Below are 19753 nucleotides of genomic sequence, written 5' to 3'. Positions count from 1 at the left end.
CACGTGTCCCTGGGTACTGAGAGGAGGCCTCGATTGATTAACCCTCGCAGTTGGAGAAGGAGATGCTGCCTGATTTTTCTGTGACAGAGGAGCGTGGCCTTGACCTGATGGTTCAGGAGGCAGTCGTCTATGTACACCTCAAATTGGACACCACTCATGTGGAGGAAGGAGGCTATTGGCTTGGTGATGTGTGTAAATTGTCATGAGGCCAAGGAATTTCCAAATGGGAGCACCGCCCATTGATAGTGGACTCCCATTAATATGAAGCAGATGAATTTTCTGTCGTCGGAATGGATTGGTACAGGTAGGTACCTGTACCCACTAGAGCACGAAGACTTGCTCCCATTGCGCCATGAAGAGGTGCCAGGCGAAGTTGAGTCCCAGGATAGAGTGGACCTAGCTGTGGAGATGCCACAAATGTCCAGGTTAGGCGCCTGTAGAGATGCCTATAAAGGTGTTTGTAGAGATGCTAGGAGAGGCACCTTTGGGGACGCCTGTAGAGACGCTGGTAGAGATGCCTGGGAAGATGCCAGGAGAGGCAAGGTCGACTGGAGAGACACTGTAGGAGCCGGAGGTGATTGTTGCAGCAGTTGCAGATAGTGGAGCCAAGGTGAGTCCAGGTTAGAAGTCTCCGAATAGCTGAGGAGGCATCTGTTGGTAGGCACAAGGACATGCAATTTAAGCACAAGGGATGAGGATAACACCCAGACTTATTATGGCGAGACCTTGTACAAGATGGCATGTTATCTGCAATTAAGCAAAGTGTAATCACAATGCGCCCCTGCCCGATTATGTATGGTGTATTATGTATTTTTTCCCAGTCATGTGGGATTATGAAAACACACGTTTACACAAACAACGCAAAAAAACCACCACTTTAATAAACGATATCATTGCAAGAATATGTAAATGATGAATTACCAGGCAATACAACGGAATACAAAACGCATGCCACAAAAAAGCGTGACCACGGACAATATTCAAAATGGCTACACAACATCTGAGATTACTGTGGTGAAAACCACCACCAGGCGTAAAATCATTATGCTTTGGCGTAAATCATATGAAAGATATGAAAACACAACACATGGGAGCTCTGTGATAGTTGAAACAACCTCGTCTTCAGCAAGACCTCACGCAGCTTTCTCTCTGTCAAGAACAAGCAGTAGATGCATTAGGGAGTAATGCAGGATTAATTAAAACATCATAATTTTTGTCACCAAACAACGTATTATGGTTTGAAATTTGTATGTAGGAAACACCTCAAAATACTCTATTGTGTCTATACTGATGAATGGTTGGGTGTCTTTTGATAAATGAAATAATACTCAGATACGTTCTCCTTTTTTAGCGTTATGGCAAAAAAAAATTAAATTCAACAAACATTATTATTTCATTTTTCAATTTTGGTAGCCGTGACTTTCACTTAATTCCTTCTGTTGAACATATGTCTAGAAAGTCATGTATGCCTGGTTTGGTAACTATCCTTGTCCAGAATCTCAAATTATATGTGAAAGAAGCTGTTTTTATGCTTTTTTTTGCAGATATAGTGGCCTTTACATACAAGTCAGCAAATCAAATGCCAGAAAGATTGCTGAAACATATATAAGGCATGTTTCAATATGTACATTCTAGCAAGTACAAATGAGAAAGTGGTACACAGAACCTGAATATTCAACTGATCTTACACATCCTAATTATGCCAACTACCATAGCAGCCATTTTTAATTATTTGAAAGCGATATGTTCTATGGTTTTCCATGAGAAGAGGGGAGTGCAATGGCTGCATTCTTATCTGAAATGTACTATGAGACAGTCATTTTGAATATTTGAAAAAAAGAAAAGTCTTATTTTGTCAAAGCCAGGGGCATGTAGAACATGTTCTGTGAAAACAATATGTTAAATAGTCTTGGAGAGCTTTCAGTTTAATACTAAGACCGACAGATGGATGAACTGATGGGATGAGCGACAGACAAAGACCCTTGACATAAACTGAAATTGATTTTGTGAACTAACAATATGATATAGAATGGAAAACATTGCTTCAAGTTAACATGTGTGGACAGTAATTGTTATTTGTTTACTTCTGTATCCTGCTGTGAAGAACCATGTTGTAACCATGGCCAGGAGTCCCTTGAAGAGGACAGTTTCAAGCTTCCAGTAGAAGGAGGGTTGAAGAACTCGGACTGGCCAAAGCAGCAGCAGCCATACACAGTAGGATGATATGGCATACACATTGGTGAACAGGACGAGAGAAAAGCGCACAGTATACCGACAATACTGCAGCACAAGTGTCATACACTGTAGTAGATCTACCATCATGAGGATTTTTAATGGTAGCTCCAACAATCTGAAAAATAGAAAACCAAAATGCTGACTGTTGTCTTCAGTCTCTTAAACTTTGCTGAAATTTAAACCAGTATATCACAAGTCAAAAGCTCACTATCATTTAAGAAATAAACGATGAGTGGGGTTTGTTTATCGTGCCATTAAACACAGCAGAGAACATGAACGAGGGGCGCAGCCACGAGTGTTATATTCTCCCTGCAGTGTCTTATTGTACGATAAACAACGACCACGAGTCTTTTATTTCTTATATGAGATATCAATATTTTGCACAGTTTTTTTAAGGATGTCAATAAATTGTACAAGCTTTGAACCATTTACCTGTATTTAAATAACAATGACTCCACGAATACCTCGGGAATGTTGGACAAATCGATTTTATGTACAGGGGGATTAAGTTTGGTATTCTTACAATTTTCACATCAATTATCTGTACCTTTTCTTCCAATACCGATTGTCATATCTCTCTCACTTTTGAGTGCAATTGTTCGGCATGCTTTCATCTGCGCTGTCCAGCTATATCTTTGGGGAACAACTCAGTTGTTCAGACACTTCCCTCTTATTTACGTCATCAAGTTGCAAGCGCATGTTCGAATCTCCAGAGTGACGTCATGATAGAGCAATGTTTTATCGTGAAATAATCCACACTTTGTTCTTCATTGTTCTTTGCAATTTTACGCGTAGCTATCTTACATAATGTGATATTAAACATTATGCACTTGACATACATCACGCCAAACTCTTGGATACAATTATCTTTCCTTCCTCTTCAAAATAAAAATGAGAAGCAAGGTATTGTTTCTCACCTGGTAAAAGCCAATTGAGGTGAACGTTTTAAATGCAGTGAAATCTTTATTGATCAAGTATGAAGAATTTCAGCTCTCTAGGCCTTTCATTTTCAGAGCCAGAGTTCCATTTGTTCCTACATATGATCTATGTCATTGGTTCTGTGAAAAAAACATCAAATGCATAGGAAACCCTTAAAAACTAGGTTATTCAATCTGAATAAATCTGAATTCCATTATGGTGCCAGACATCTTCATAGTTCTTTGAGTCTCAAGTTTCCAAGATTTTTTTATTTCAGAAGTTCAGTTGGAATTTCAATATGCTTAAAAAATGTATACAGGATATCAAAGTTTTAGACTGTGAGCAAAGTGAACTTATGTTGTGGCATGTTTGCTCATGATCCATTTTAGAAATCTTCTCAGAAACCACTTGACCAATGAAGCTGAAATTGAAATGCTTGTTCCCACTAACGATGACACTCCAATTTGTTCAACTTGTCCAAGAGTTTCAATACTGCCACCAAGGCAGGCATATCGAGAGAGAAAAACAAACAAACAAACAATTCAATAATGTTGGGTACTTGTTTGTGAACTTACCCTCTAGAAAATAGTAGCCTTATTCTCCTGTCAGGGAGACTCCCCAAGAATAAACATGTGTTGAGTTAATTTTCTTTACAGTTGCAAAGGAAAAAATAGATGCCATCTAAAGATATTTATTTTCTCCCTTCAGAATACACAAAGAATTGGTTACTTGTACTCTAACGGTTAGTTTACAAATAATTACCCAACATGATTCTATTTTAAGGAGTACTCCAACTCTAGAATACAACAGCCAGAATCACCACACTGGCAGCATGGGCACTGACACCAAGTCACACCGAATCAAAAGCCTTCTAAAGATTTCCTAGTGTGGTACACGAATCTGTGTTTGTCAACTAAATTATCTCCCTTAGTCCATGCACAGAAAATTACAAACACCACCTTGAATCATTGTTATTTTCTCCCTTCAGAACACATAAAGAATGTGTTTTGTGTCAGTGAAATGTTGTGTAGGGTGAAGCTAATTATTTGCTTTCTTGAGGTGTGATTACTTAACAAAAATGATTATATTTTGGGGGTAAGCAAATAGCCATAATCCCCACATCCAGGCAGTATTGTCACTGACACAATCATCCCTTCATGTACCACATTCGTGGTTATTATTGTGGTTATTCTTATTATCTCAAATCAATATATCATTTCTGAATAGATGAGTGTTGCAACTGTTGTTGAAGGATTATGATAATCCTCCGCAGTATGATTCCAGTATGACAAAGATGTTGATGTATTTATATTCATGCTTGCTCAAAAGAAACTGAATTATTTTTTAAAGTATCCCCAAAATAAGTAAAAGTGAATTATATTTGCTCTTTACATATCAAAGTTTGCTACATTATTAAAAAATGTTAAAGCCACTACTCAGGCTACTCATTCTCAACATGCTAGGCACAATATAGCTGGACAAAGGGTACTTTTCTTTCGCTCATCAGTTATCAGTAACCATGTGCATGGTTATTGTTGGGACGGGCTTGGCACGGAGGTTGGAGATCTGCAAGGGGCTGGGGGCAGTAAGTATATGGTACAGACAGATAAGAGAGATCATTTTACAACTACAAACCCTTCTTCCCCAAAGTATCAAGTGGAGTTCTATGATGGTTATGAAAACCAAGACTGAGAAAAAAACGGTATCACTTCAGAAGACCATAGGTCAATTATTGAGGTTTATCATAAACCACTTGATGGCTATGAGTTTATGCTCAGTGCTAATTACCCCTGGCCTCCTGTTTGCCCATTGTCCATTGCCATTTACCTTTCAGCGATAATTTAGTCCTGGCTTCCAGTTGTCCATACTATCAGCGCTAATTACTGCAAAATGTTGGCTATTGCTTATCGCCTATCAGCACCAATTATCTTTTGGCTTCCCTTGTTAAGTTTCCACCTTTTGTTATCTTATTACTTTTGTTGTTCTTACGAGTACATATATATGCTCTCTGCCTCTTATCATTCACCGACTGTGACATAGCCAGAGGCTGAAGCGGTCGTCAAACTTCAAATTACAGTACATATCATTCATTCACCTGATGAAAGAGTAAGCATATACTCCAAAATGTTGTGTTCCTCATAATAAAGAGGTTGACATCCATAAATTCACTTCCCTAATGTTTTAGATGTATATAAGGGTTCTAACTATAGACTTGACTCGGAAAGTAAATTGGCTCGTAATTGTGTTTCGGAAATTAGCTCCATTTTACGCATGCTGAGAAAGCTTCATTGGGTATTTAAGCATGCTGTTTTTATACATTTGAGTTTTTCATTTAATGCATGCGTTTCTGTACGTAAGTCAACTGAAAGTAATTGGGTTTTGAATATTTTACCCAAATACGCAGCTTATCTGTAGCTCTGATGAATAAAATCCACTGATGATGTAAATCTGTCTTCTGTCCGGGTCACTATCATCCGTTTAGAATTGAACACTGTTTTGACACAATGGATCTTCTGAGTGGGGACAAATGCTGACTTGTTTTTATGCACTGGGAATCCCAAGACACTGAATAGTTGAATTGGACAATGCCTGTCTAATGAGTTGTTCCTGTAGCTCATTGGCTGATATAATATCATCCAAATATCCATTCATCCTGATCCAACAACTGTAGGCAAAAACAAGGATCAGTCTCATAATCATTGTGAATAACCAAAAATCATAGCTGAATAAGAAAGTGTCCGTCTTCTGAGCCAATAATGTACTACCAAAAGCATCTCTTCCTCAATTCTGCAGTACTCTGGATATAGTGTTGGTAGCAGGAAGGCATGGGCATGGTTCCTTTGTAGTGTCCTGACTTCACAGGCTTGTCTTGAGAAGACATAACTTCAAGCTCATACTGTTACTGTAACTTATGAATGCATCTTTCATCAATTCAAAATGGGTCCACAATCTGGGGCCTGGGAATCCTCAGAAGCTACACTGTAGTTGTTCATTCCTTGCTTACCATAAACTGGAAGATAGCAAACAAATTCCCTAAATCGTGCATCATCTGAAATATCCAAAGATTGCAGTCTCGTCACAACATAACTGTTGTTCTGGATGAACATTAGGTGTTGTTCTGTATACACACACCTGATGGCAGTTATCATTACTTCCAATCCTTGAACCATCTCTGTGGCGTGATATGTAAAACATCCAGCTATTGGTCAGAATAGGTATCCGAGTCAAAGCCAGATAAAGCCAAATACATAATCCTTATGTCTTGATGCTTGAAACCGGATATGTGTCCGAGAAAATGTCTTTGTTGGAATGAGACAACAGGTCCTGAATCCTAAGCCAGCTAGTGCCGGCATTTCAACCAGCTGTCAGAATATTGTCAGCCAGGCCAGTATGTGAGCTTCAGAAATGGAAGACTGGAAGGAACCGGAAACTAGGGCTAGCCATCAGTATAATATCAGTCTGAAGTCGGGCCGTCAGCTTCAGGAATGACAGCAAAGAGCCTTTGGGAAAACACCCTCAGGGAAACATCCTAACCAGCATGAGCCGTCAGCACTGGTGTCTGGTGTCTGATATGCCCAGGGATGTATTGTCAGCAAATAATCTTGAACTTAACGGTTACATCATTGATGTACAAAGAAACAGAAAAGGACTAGTACCGATCCTTTCCAGCATCATACAATATGCCATTTGAAAAGACAGATTGTTTGCAAGCTGTTACAGAATCAGCCACCTATTCTAGTAATTCGTCGTTTATATCCAAACATTTAAATTCATATATAAGCCCACAATGCCATACTCTTTCAAAAGCTTTTGAAATATTATAGAAGACCATACAACAGAACTATTTGTTATTGACTGCATTGCACACTTCATTGCACATATTTTAACAAGATCATTTCCTGTCTTTTGCCGTCTGCTTTGGCTAATAACGGTAATCAGTCAAATACAAGCTTTCTTGGTAAGAAAAACATATAAAAAAAGCATATGTACATTTTGAGTACCTGAATTCATTACCTGAATCCTAGGGAAATAATGACCATAATAAAGTTTTATGAACTCACACTGACGTTGATGAAACATGGTCATGTAAACATTGATATGCATGTTGTTATTCACATTTTGTCGAGTGAAATATCAGATAATATACTTTTTGGATACTTCCAATTCGAAAATATAAACCAATAATGACTACCTGAACAAATTCATGCAATTATTTAACATTATTCGTCACACATCCGTACTGAGAGAGAAAAAACTATGGAAACATTTTCAAATCAAAATTCAAGATTATTAATTTGAGCAGCACATAAAAGTTGTGACTTTTTCTAATGTGCAAAAATGGGCCTAAAGAGAAGAGGAACCTGTTGAATTTCTTTCAGAGTGAGTTAAGTCAGTGTGTGAAGTTGTCATTGGTAGAATGCACAAAAACAAAAAAGGAGGAAACAACTGGAATAAACCAATTGTGTGAGTTTGAGGCGAGGAGCTATAGTTTCAAGATATATATTGGCTGAGGGAAGGGCAGGTTTTATTCTTATTGCAAGTGGTTGCTTTTTGATGTAAAGGTCTTCATAAAGAGGATTAAATAATATCCAAAAGCTGGATAAGATTGATTAGAATATAATCCTGTGTAGTATTGTAAGGATAATTTCTAACAGTGTTGTTTAAGGGATGGCTCTTCAGCCTCCACATATAAACTATTAAGAGTAGATATTGTGAAAGCTCCAAGGCAAAAGCCTCAAGCCTTGATGATTGACAGTATCTAGTGACAATGACACGCATCAAACAAAGCCAGCGAGCCTGACCACCCGAGTCTGATAGTCCTCTCTTACGACAAACATAGTCGCCTCATACAGCAAACATAAGTTACTGAAGACCTGTTCTCTACGGGGTCAGGTATACCAAAGCTGGGAATGGGATCATTCATACAAAGTTAGCCTTGTAGTTCAGAGGACATGTTGAAAATGGGAAAGTTCACAACTAACAGTCTGACAACGCATCAAGACATACGCTCACATGACTTTCAATCAGGTGAGCTAAAATGGTCAGATATGAGTGTCATTTGTGGGAACATGCATGTCAAGTTTCAGCTTTGGTGCAGTGCAGTGTGCGTAATAGTTACCTGCCCCCTAGCCTGTGGCTAGCAAAATATTTGTCAGGTTAAAGATTCTGATGTCCCGAGCCCGAATGGCTACTGAAACCAACAGCGATATTTTTAGGCACACCTCTTGGTTAATCAAAATGTTTAAAAGCTCTCTCATTGCTGTAGATAGAAACGACCCTTCACCTTGTTTTAGTGACTGTAACACTGTGTATAACAAACTTTTTTTGTGATTGGTTGTAATTTGTAGTTCAACCAATCAAAAGCTGCATTATTTAAAAAAAGTTGACTACCTATGTCAAATATTGTGAGGATGAATTTTTTCGTTTCAATTATGACAATTCTACTGTGACCATGATTATGTGACACATCCGAAATGACTCCACAACATAACTTGCCCATATCTTTTGTGAAAAAATTAGTGCTGAGTGCAGATATGAGTTTGAAAAAACAGGCCCGGAACTGAAATTTCTTCAAATGGTCAGTACAGATTCCATGTCCAGTAACATTTGAAACTAGTTAAAAACTTGAAAGGCTAGCTAGCCCAACTGGCCATGATTATTTTGAGATTATTTCACACACTGGTGCAGTGGTTTTGGAGAAGATGTTCCAAATTGGCGATACATGACAGATGACAGACATACATGCCACAACATAAGCTCACTTGATTTTGACATTTGAGCTAAAAAGTCATAAGTCATAGGGACAAATAGATTATCATTTGCAAATTTCCATAGCAATAACTGCATCCTAAGACAAAAACTTGGGAGTCTCAGCAACATGTGAGGAAAAATTATCTCTGGTACTTATCCCTTAATACAATACATATCTTTCCACCCACAGATCTGGCAGTAGGAATGTTTGATCTTTTTCAAGATGATACATTGAATGACATGATATTTACTCTCCCGAGTGTAGACTATGATACCAGCCTGTAGTCTTGCAATTGTTGCACATTTACTGAGCCCTGTGCATGGTTTACATCACACATTAAGTTTAACTGATAACATTATAACTACATCACTGTTATTGAGGGCAGAAGGATCAATGGTTTGAAATAAATGACAAATAGACTTTGTAGCAAGTTTGCTATGAATTGAGGGATAAATATATATCACTCACAAATATCAATATCATGTCAGGTATCTTCCCCAAGACCTAAATTACAGGCTGAGGCTGCATATTATTTACTCAAAGCATCACCTGCCTTGACTGGGTAGTGGATGCCCAAGGTTACCCAAGCTGTCCAATGCCCCTATTGTCCCTTTCCAAACCACTCAGCATATATCCTGTGCATCTATAACACTATGTGCTAAAAACGTCTGTTTCTGCTGGTCCCAAATTGTCTCTTTGCATCATTTTCAGTAGATTTTAATATTAACATATAGTGAGTGAGTGAGTGGTTTTACGCCACTTTAGCAATATTCCAGCAGTATCACAGTGTGAAACACCAGAAATGTGCTTCACACATTATTTACACATAGACTTGCAAACAAAGTTTTACAAAAAATGCAGATTTTGGACATAGAGCTGAAGTCACACACTGGTATGATCTTGTGTCTGGTGGGAATGCGAAGTTTCCAGGTATATCATGGGTGGGCGAGTATGATATTGTGTTATACAGGGATTTATCTGGACCTGCCCAGAGGCTGACAACTGTGCAGCAAGTGACAGTAAATATTCCTAAATTGGAACTACAAATTTCCCAATTCATGTTAAAGAGCAATAAACAGCCCCACTAAATAATGTCTGGGAATGTCCGGGAACATCTAGGAACGTACAGGAGAATGATACTAAATAATAAAGCTTTTTCCATATTTGTGTTCTTGTAATAAACATAATAAAGTGCATGAAGTTGCATTACAGTTATTTCGCTGGCAAGTGAGCTAAGTTAATGATGGTGAATTAAGTTCAATTGCATTGATGATATTCACTCAAATGTTTTATTTACTTGTACACCATTAACAATGGATTTTCTCACGATTGTACCAAACTGAGAAAGAAATGCGTTATTGACTGACTGCACTGCATTATGTAACTCTGATGTCTGATGAAACCTCCTGAAGCTCCTGGAGACCTGGACGTTACATAATAGGACTCCTACCTCCTGAAGCTCCTGGAGACCTGGACGTTACATAATAGGACTCCTAATAACTAATGTTTTGGCTCTGTAGAAGTGACTTGTATTCACAGCACTGACCAATTTGATTTGGTTTGGTTTGGTTTGGTTTGTTGTTTTACGCCACATTCAGCAATATTACAGCTATATGACGGCGGTCCGTAAATAATCGAGTCTGGACCAGACAATCCAGTTATTAATTTCATGAGCATCAATCCACGCAATTGGGATCGATGACATGCATCAACCAAGTCAGCGAGCCTGACCACCTGATCCCATTAGTCGCCTTTTACGACAAGCATAGTCGCCTTTTACGGCAAGCATGGGTTGATGAAGACCTATTCTACCCTGGAATCTTCACAGGTCCTGACCAATTTGAACAAAATAACAAGGTGGTTTTTTTTTTTATCAAATTGCCTGCCAAGCATTGCCAAGGACACTTAGTTTGAAATCCTGGATAAATCCCTGAACATTATGTGTCTTTGGATCCCTGTTACAACACTGTAACATGAGACAAACATCAAGTATTGACAGTATAACAATGTTATTTTGTATTTTATCTCAAAGACTGATTAACATGATGAAAGCATGACAATCATTGATGAACTTTATCATTAAATCATATATTTATCATTATCATTAATACTTCTATTACTACCGCACATGATGATACCTCACAGTCAGTCCTTATAACATTAAATTTTGATAGTGATCTAGAGTAAATCAAGTTAGAATGACTGAAACAATGCAGAGTGAGTAGCAATTAAGGAGATAAATAACATGATTTTTACAAATGTTGAATGCATTACTCTTAATTAAAATGGATTTCACTCACGGGAGTAACTTGCGAACTAAATCAGTGGTGTGGACATGATGTACGTTTTTCATTTATGTGTTACTCTGTTGCAACATTTATGTGGCATATAATTAACTCCTGCAGCTATCTAAATGTAACAATTAGATGATATATCGCCGCCTTACGTGCCAGCTTTGTTAGAAAACCATAAGGGTGCAATACCATTGGACCATTGGACCCTTTAGACTCTTTGTAATTCGAGGACACTACCCAGATATATTGGATTCTAGGAAGACTTTCAAGTCTGGCAAGATATAGAAATTACAGAGATATATGTCAAATTAGGACTGAAGGGGTGTTTGTCAGCACGGGTACAATGGCCTACAGATAGCTTAGTTTCTGTACTGAGAATATCGCCTGGATTGTTTTTATCCTGTGGCAACAACGCACTGCCAGTGGCCGCTTGATCAGTTTTGATGTTCACAATTTTAGTGACTTAGAGACAGTGAATTATAGTATTCCCTAAAAATAGAGAATAATATTTTTGTTCCAAATTGTCTCGAGAAATAAAATTGAAAAATCGGGCCTTGACATCTTCTGCGTCGCCGCAGTTCTGTTGTGTGTGAATGACATTACACAGGGCCTATAGATCTAGTTTCTACAGTAGGTCGTATTACAAACATGCTAAATTCAAAACAATGTAATAGGTAATCAGAGTATGTACCTTGCCCTTGCCTAGATATTATACTGTGACTGGCGGATTGAACAACAAACCTTCGGGTTGATCAGAGTTATCTGCCCCTGAACCAGTGCGCAGTAAATTGCAAAACTCGTCAGATGCGAAACATGGAGAAAAAGATGCAACGGTTTCTCTGATATCATCTGTTTTGTATATTAAGATTGGATATCAAAATATGCATCAACATTATGACCGCGTGTGAAACCATATGTATATGTCACCAGCAAACATGGTCGATTCACTGGAATGAAATTGTAATTTTCTATATATACTCACACGCAAAAGAAACGCAAGTCGAGTATGCAGTATACATGTTATTTATTTTCAACAGTAAAGACAAGAAATACTAACAGGGCAAGATTGACAAAAATTTGACTGAAGACAGTTTAATGGATTAAAAGGCAGATGACATAATTGGTTTTTTTTCAAATGTTAAGGGCTTACACAGTTTCGGGTCAATACCCAAAATGTCAGTCAATACCTGGCGTGACCACCATTAGCATTGATCACTGCCACACATCTCCTGTACATTGAGTGGATCAGACGATTTGTGAAGGCCCTAGGGATCCTCCTGCACACATCCAGAGCAGCTGTGCGTAGTTAATCGGCAGTTGTAGGGACTGGGCGCACATTGTGCAGACGCCTTTGAACCTCATCCCACAAGTGTTCGATGGGGTTCAGATCAGGGCTGAGGGCTGGCCACGGTAGAACACGGATGTTGCAGAAAGGCCATGGTAGCTCTGGCAACATGGGGACGAGCGTTGTCCTGCTGGAAAATGTGTTGTTGATGTTTTGCAAAAAATGGAACAACGTGGGGTCTGATCACTTGGTCCATATACCGCTGAGCAGTGACGCCGTGTCCCCGACCTTGACCAACATTCAGAAAGCACATGGGTCCAAGTCTCGCATTAAGTCAAATCCCTGCCCATATCATGACGCTAGGTCCATCCCATGGATCCCTTTCCACAACGTTTCTGTCAGCGAAACGATCACCTCGACGCCGCCAAATTCTGACTCTCCCGTCTGCATGGGAGCCACAAAAGCGACTTTCGTCAGAGAAGATGACACGCCTCCACTCACGATGACGCCAATTGGGATGACCCTGTGCCCACGGAAGTCGTGCTTGTCGATGCCATGGTTGGAGAACAGGACGACGTGCTGGTCGGCAACATCTGAGTTGTTGGAACGGAGACGTCGGATCACAGTGTCCCGGCTAATGTGTCGATTATGTGTTCCTATGGTCTGTCGAGCACTTTCACTTGCAGTTAGGAACGGATGTCGCTGGTTTTGACGGGTAATCTGCCGATTTTGTCGAGGTGTGGTGACCCAAGGACGACCGCTCCGAGGAAGGTCATCTATAGTCTGTGTAGCATTTTATCGATGCAGGAGACGGTAAATTGTAGTTATGTTAACGTTGAAATGACGGGCAACACCTTGGACAGACTCCCCAGCTACCAAACGTCCAATAGCCTGGTTTCTCTGAATTTGAGTTAGGCGTGGCATTGTTGACCAAGGAGTGGTAGGTCCAAGAATCGGCCACAGTTTTATACCCACTACAGTTCGTGAAAGTTCGTGCATTTTCGATTTCGCGAGAATTGGTCGCATGATACCCACGTATTCATTGAAATGGTGCGTTTTGGCGATTCGTTTTTTATGTTGCGTTTTTACTCGGGGCTTCCAAAATGCAACCAAAGATATTGATAACACCATCAGATTTCACTACATGCTAAAACCCGTATCAATTTATGGTTCCGTGTGTGTTACCTATTTGCTTAAAACCACTTGCGTTTCTTTTGCGTGTGAGTATATATATAACGGGTACATCATGCTCATATTATCTGTAGGTGCTGATACAATCAATGATAATTTCTGATATAACTAGAATTACTGAGGTCATGATTTGGACCGACGTTACCTATTTATTTCATGATATCTATATTTCATGTTGATATTAACTCATTGTCTCGAATATTACTGATATAAATAATTTATTTCTTGATATCAGTAATTCAATTCGACATGAATAGATTTGACGATCACATATACCTTCGGGTTTTTTTTACATCAGCTTTATTGATACCAGTAAGTCAATAACTGAAATCAGTATTTCATTTAAATGGCATGACCATTTAGATTAAGGATAAACCAATAATTCATTGAAAGTATGGAAATAATAACAATCACAAATGATTGTCTCAACTCTTGACTGAAATTGAACATTGTTATGGCCTCTATTTGAATTTTACCTTTTATTTTGTTGACATATTAATAGTTTTTAATGAGACACCCTTTTCCTAAGTTATCATTGGCGACAAGAAGAGCGACCTCAGAATGTTCACATTTATGTCACTGTCAATTACTTCCAACACTCATCAACAAAGAACTCGTGTGCCTGTATAAGACTGACACGGCATACCGCGGGGATTGTACAGCAGACTGAAGGTGCCTTGCGGTCTGAACATGTACGTGCTGCAAGTCCACATAACCAACCGAGAAGCATTTCAAACACTCATTCATTTGGATTTTTCAATATTGGTTATTTCTTTCGTCATTTGCTTTTGTCTATCGTCACCTTTCATTTAAACTATATCATCGTGAAACGGTGAAACATTAAGTCTCCAACCTGCTGAAGTAGTTCATGTAATATGTAGTTAAATGTTAGATAAATGAAAACATGAAATCAAATTAAGGAAGTATGTTCATAACATAATGTACTGAGAAACATGTCGTGTGAATTCAACTAACTTAATTAGCGGTCAGAAGGCAAGTAAACAGTGAATTTACCCTTCTGCCTGGTAGACTGCACGCGGCAGCGGTGGAGAGAAGGGGTAACATATTTCAGTTTAATTGTCAGTTTAACACCACTTGGCAATGATCTATGACAATTTGATGACAGAACAAATTCCAGGAAGAACGTGTGTTGACAAAGAAGGGCGCTAGCGACCCTTGTACATTTTCAACATCGGACCCGAATGGTCTAGTCGTAAATGCCACTACAAATCATTATATGTTATCTTTCACCAGTGTCGTTTATCTCATTTGTTATTTACTTGGTTTTTGTTTTGTTTTGTTTGTTTGTTTGGGGTGGGGTGGTGGTGGGGTGGGGGGGGGGTGGGGGTTGTTGTTTTGTTTTGGGGGTGCAAACTGTATTCAGCAGCTGTCAACAGGGAGCGCAGAATGACCAAGAAACGAACGTTCATTAAAGTGTGGTAAAACCTACAACAAGCTTAGTAAATATACTACTGTTGTTAGTAAATTATGAGAAGAAGATTCTTTGATTTGTTTGTTTGTTGTTGTTTGTTTGTTGTCTAACGCCGCATTCAGCAATATTCCAGGTATATGACAGCAGTCTGTAAGTAAACTTCACTAACTATTTCTGTCAGAGACGTGCAGAGAGGGCCAACATATCAAGGGTTAGTTTGGTGCTGCTCAAGGAGCAGAAAACAAGTCTACCGCGAGGTAGATAATTGTCTGTGTCGGTTGGAGAAACAACTGAACCAGGGACTAAAAACACTCATCCAAATCTCATTATCAGACTTGGACAATGACTTTATTAGAATGATAAAAATGTGCTACCCTCAGCTTGGTTCTTTGTTAAGTTGAATATATGTGTTTGTTGTACATATTTATATCTTCAAATAAAGAAACTTGACACTGACTTTCAAAATGTGATATAATGCGATTGTTTCAAAATAGGACACAGAAGCCATAATTGAAACACTGTTTGAAGATCAATGTACACAATGTTCAAAACATTAATCGTGTCACCTAGACAGACACACGTACACGATACAGTTAATATCACTGGGGTACAGAAAATGTCAGTATCGGTTGTGCCCACCACGTGCATCAATCACCGCTTGACACCGACGACCCATAGACGCAATCAAGTTGTCAATAACTGTTGGATGTGCTGCCATTCATGCTGAAGTGCATCAAGAAGCGCCGGAAGTGTTTGGGGCGGTGGATTCCTTCTGCGAACGCGTCGATCCACAGATGCTCAAACGGGGACAAATCTGGTGACCGGGCTGGCCAAGGTAATGTCTGGATGTTGTTGTGCTGTAAGAAGTCCTGACACACGCGTGCAATACGCGGTCGAGCGTTGTCCTGCTGGAACTGTCTGCCATGAACGTTGACGTGAGGAAGAACCTCAGGCTGTAGGATCAAGTCTCAGTAACGCACACCTCTCAATGCACCTGCCACATGCACGAGAGGCGTCCTACCACCGTGATGAATTCCGGCCCATACCATGACACTCCCGCCGCCAAATGGGACAACCTGATGCACACATTTGGGGGCGTAACGTTCACCCCGACGTCTGTAGACACGTGCGCGCCCATCAGCACGTCTGAGTAGGAAACGGGACTCGTCAGTAAACAGTACATTTCTCCACCTTGCACGTGCCCATCTAACCCTCTGTTGGCACCAAAGCAGACGGTCCGCCAGATGACGTGGGGTCAATACATGACGTCGAACAGGTCTTCGTACAAAAAGTCCAGCCTCCTTCAGTCTGTTGCGTACCGTTTGATCTGATATTCTGCGTACCTCAGGGATCTGTGTGGTTGTAGACGTGGCTGTGGTAGTGCGGTCTCGGAGGTGTCGCAGCCGGATGTATCGATCTTGTGCTTGGGTTGTCACCCTTGGTCATCCTGACCTTGGTCTGTCGTCAACTCTGTTAGTGTTGTTGTATCGGGTCCACAGTGCGGAGATTGTCTGTCTGGATACGCCAAAGTGCCTGGCCACTTCTCCCAATGGCGTTGTTCCGTTGAGCTGCATTCAGTCTTGGCATTCTGTCACCGCCTCTACTGCCGTTATAAGGACTGTATGAACATGTGGATTTTTATACCCAATCAGCAGGGGGGCCTGCATGCCTAAATGCAGGATCCTGTGCTGCACGTTTTTTACAGGCGGTTGCGTTTGGATGAAGCTGTAAAATTGATCCCCAAACGCTAGGTTTATGTGCTTTACATGTGTTTTCGCGAATTATAGACACATCATCTTTCTGTTTGACTTATTTGGTTCTCATTTAATGTAATTATTTTATATATTTGGCAAAAAGTGGTTTTACATCTATGTCAAGTTTCTTTTTTTGAAGAATATATATTTTGTCATTGAAGTACCTCAATCAATTATTATTCAAAACAGCTTGTTCTTTGGCTTGCCCACCACCACCACTAACCCACCTCTCCACGCACGCACGCACGCACGCACACGCACACACACACACACACACACACACACACTTTTCTGTATGTCAATAATGGAACAATCTTGAAATGATGGCAAGCTAGCTATATTTGTAGACAGTCAAGACCCCATTACACAAAACAGGTTAGAATTAATGTTACCTTTATCGTTTAAAGTTTCAAAAAGCAACCGCAGCTCGACCATAATCCGGTTTGTCTTTACCTCAGGGCAAAGGTTGCAATCGTAATTACTCGAATGCTGTTACAAACACGACGATTACGGATTTGTTTGCCTGTTTCTTACACTATTTGTGAGTGCCAATATTGTAGACCGATTTACATAATGATCCAATGTAATTTCTAAACATGATCGGTTACAACACTATCGCTAACTTCCACCACATTGTAACCTACCTTTCTTAACAGCATGCCTACGCATTGTTAAAAATCCACGTGTAAGAGCTGTATTTCATTAATCCTATGTAAAATCATATAGCACAACAAGTTCTGGATAAACAAGTTAAAGCTGCCCCTTGACTATTGTTATACTCATGTGTTAGAAGGTCTACATTTCCTGGTATATTGCGAATTGACACATAACATTAATCAAAAATCAGTTGTATAATATAACGTTACCATTAACTAATATTCCATACATATATGTTGAACATATGGCATCTCGAAAGTCGTGAAACAGGTTATTGTCGAAGATCGAATCTTTAACAATTTAAGTTAGCGATAGTATATCCGAAAAACCGAACTGTGCTGGCGTTTTAATAGTCAGCACTCAAGGAATACTTCCACGGTTTTTAAAAAAATATATATATAATTTGGTTTAACATTTTAACATTTAAATAATCGCATAATACACAACTGCTGATGGGTATTTTAGACATTCCATCTTTGAAAATCAGTAAGTTGTACTTTTTTCAGGCACAAATTTACAACATTTCAAAGACAGTAAGGGTCTCGTGGTTTACACATTCATTTCTTAACCCAGTCTTCATTGAACCAATTTATTTTATCACAAAATTACACAGCCACAGATGACATTTTAGAAGCTGTTGCAAGAATGCGTGATGGTTATATAGATATAATGAAGTTTGACAACAAATCTTCCACTTTTTAATTACATAAAAAGAAACACTTTATACTCTCTTTTTTTTAAAAGAAGTCAAAGCCCTCACCACCAAAATCAAAGACTTCAAAATCAGAAAACTACAAGAAGCCATCGACATCAAAAGACTCACCTTCCTCTAAAGGTGTGACTTACCTTTGTGTGAAATCACTTTGTAATATTTCATGGCTACAGATTAATCTGGGCATAAAGAATTATAACATATTGTTAAACTTTAAAACCTTAAACCATAAATTACCTATTGAAACTGGTTGCTGGGAAACTATTACTCATAACCAAAGATATTGCCAAACCTGCCCATGCTAAATCGGTGACGAATTCCCTTACAATTTTTTATGTAAAACGTTTTAAAATGTATGAAATAGGTACCTGAAAATATATTTTGTCACCAAACCGAATTTCTATGAATTGTCAATTACATTTCAATCAAAAGATGTGACAGTACTACGAAACGTGTGCACTTTTTTATCTATCATCATGTCGTATGCTAATGATAACTGAATATGTAAATATATATACTGGTAATACTATACTAATTAAATAAGTGGAGTAAGATTGAACACAGTTTTAATTGGCTAGCGATAGGCCATAATACCATTATTCAGTTATGGCCTGGTGAGACTCGTACGTGGTACGAGTTGAAAGCGCTTGCCAATTAAAAATGTGTTCAATCTTACTCCACTTATTTAATTATTACTATATTGTTCCTGAGAGTTAGAACTTTACTGTGCTTTGAAGCAAATGGTAAGAGTAACTGGACGTAAGAAATGTACTGTGTATGTCCTGTGCGATTATCTCTTCGCAGGGATTACATAAGAGATTGGTAATGGGGGGATCTATTTCCAAGTTTACTTTTACAAAGACATCAATTACACATGTATCGCTAAAATCGTCCCCAACATGTTTCATCTTCACATTTTTTGTCTGATGACGCATTTAGTCTACCACAACCTTGAATATTACAAGACATAACTTTGAGAACATTGCGTAAATTCACATTTTCCTTGAATAATTTTCATATAGGTATAAGGGTGTAGAAGTTGTTAATGGAGTAGGTACACAGTGTTGTGGTTATAGCTCCGTGAACATCCGGGTTAGAATGAGTCTTCGGTAACCCACGCCTGTCTCCCCAGTGAAGATCTTATTTAGAATTGGTCTTCAGCAACCCATGTTTGACGTAAGAGGGCAGGCGACCATACATGTCGTAGGAGGCAACTAACAGGATTGGGTGGTCACTGGTCCGAAATCAATTATTTACAGACCGCCGTCATATAGCTGAATGTTGCTGCGTGAGGCGTTAGTCAACAATCAAAAAAACAAACATATGTTGTGGATGAATTGCATGCATTATTGTTGTGGGGTTGGGGAGACCAGGGCAACGCGGACCCTCTAACACATGTGTTTGAATGTTGTGGTTCTAAACAAAGATATAATTAAACTCATAACACAACTGCAACTGCCTTTCAGTTGACACTCATGTGATATATGTTACAAAATCATCTCCAGCTGTAGTAAGTTCTGTCT

General features: G+C 39.1%; 1 protein-coding gene across 3 annotated transcripts in view; it reads right to left on the bottom strand.

The window, feature by feature from the left end:
- The window catches only part of LOC124149736 (acyl-CoA:lysophosphatidylglycerol acyltransferase 1-like), a 78161-nt gene extending 66193 nt beyond the window's left edge, over window positions 1–11968 (bottom strand). For all 3 annotated transcript variants that reach the window (XM_046521491.2, XM_046521488.2, XM_046521489.2), the window contains exons 1-2: window positions 11891–11968; window positions 2085–2350 (exon numbers count right to left, since the gene is read on the bottom strand). In XM_046521491.2, the coding sequence (XP_046377447.1) occupies window positions 2085–2322 (238 nt within the window). In that variant the 5' untranslated portion in view covers window positions 2323–2350; window positions 11891–11968. The remainder of the gene's footprint in view (window positions 1–2084; window positions 2351–11890) is intronic.
- Between the last annotated feature and the right edge of the window lie 7785 nt (window positions 11969–19753).

The sequence above is a fragment of the Haliotis rufescens genome, unplaced genomic scaffold (genome assembly GCF_023055435.1).
Source record: "Haliotis rufescens isolate VD_foot unplaced genomic scaffold, xgHalRufe1.0.p SCAF_3, whole genome shotgun sequence".
Classification (NCBI taxonomy): domain Eukaryota; kingdom Metazoa; phylum Mollusca; class Gastropoda; order Lepetellida; family Haliotidae; genus Haliotis; species Haliotis rufescens.
Note: the sequence above shows the minus strand (reverse complement) of the source record. Positions and strands in the feature narration are given on the sequence as shown.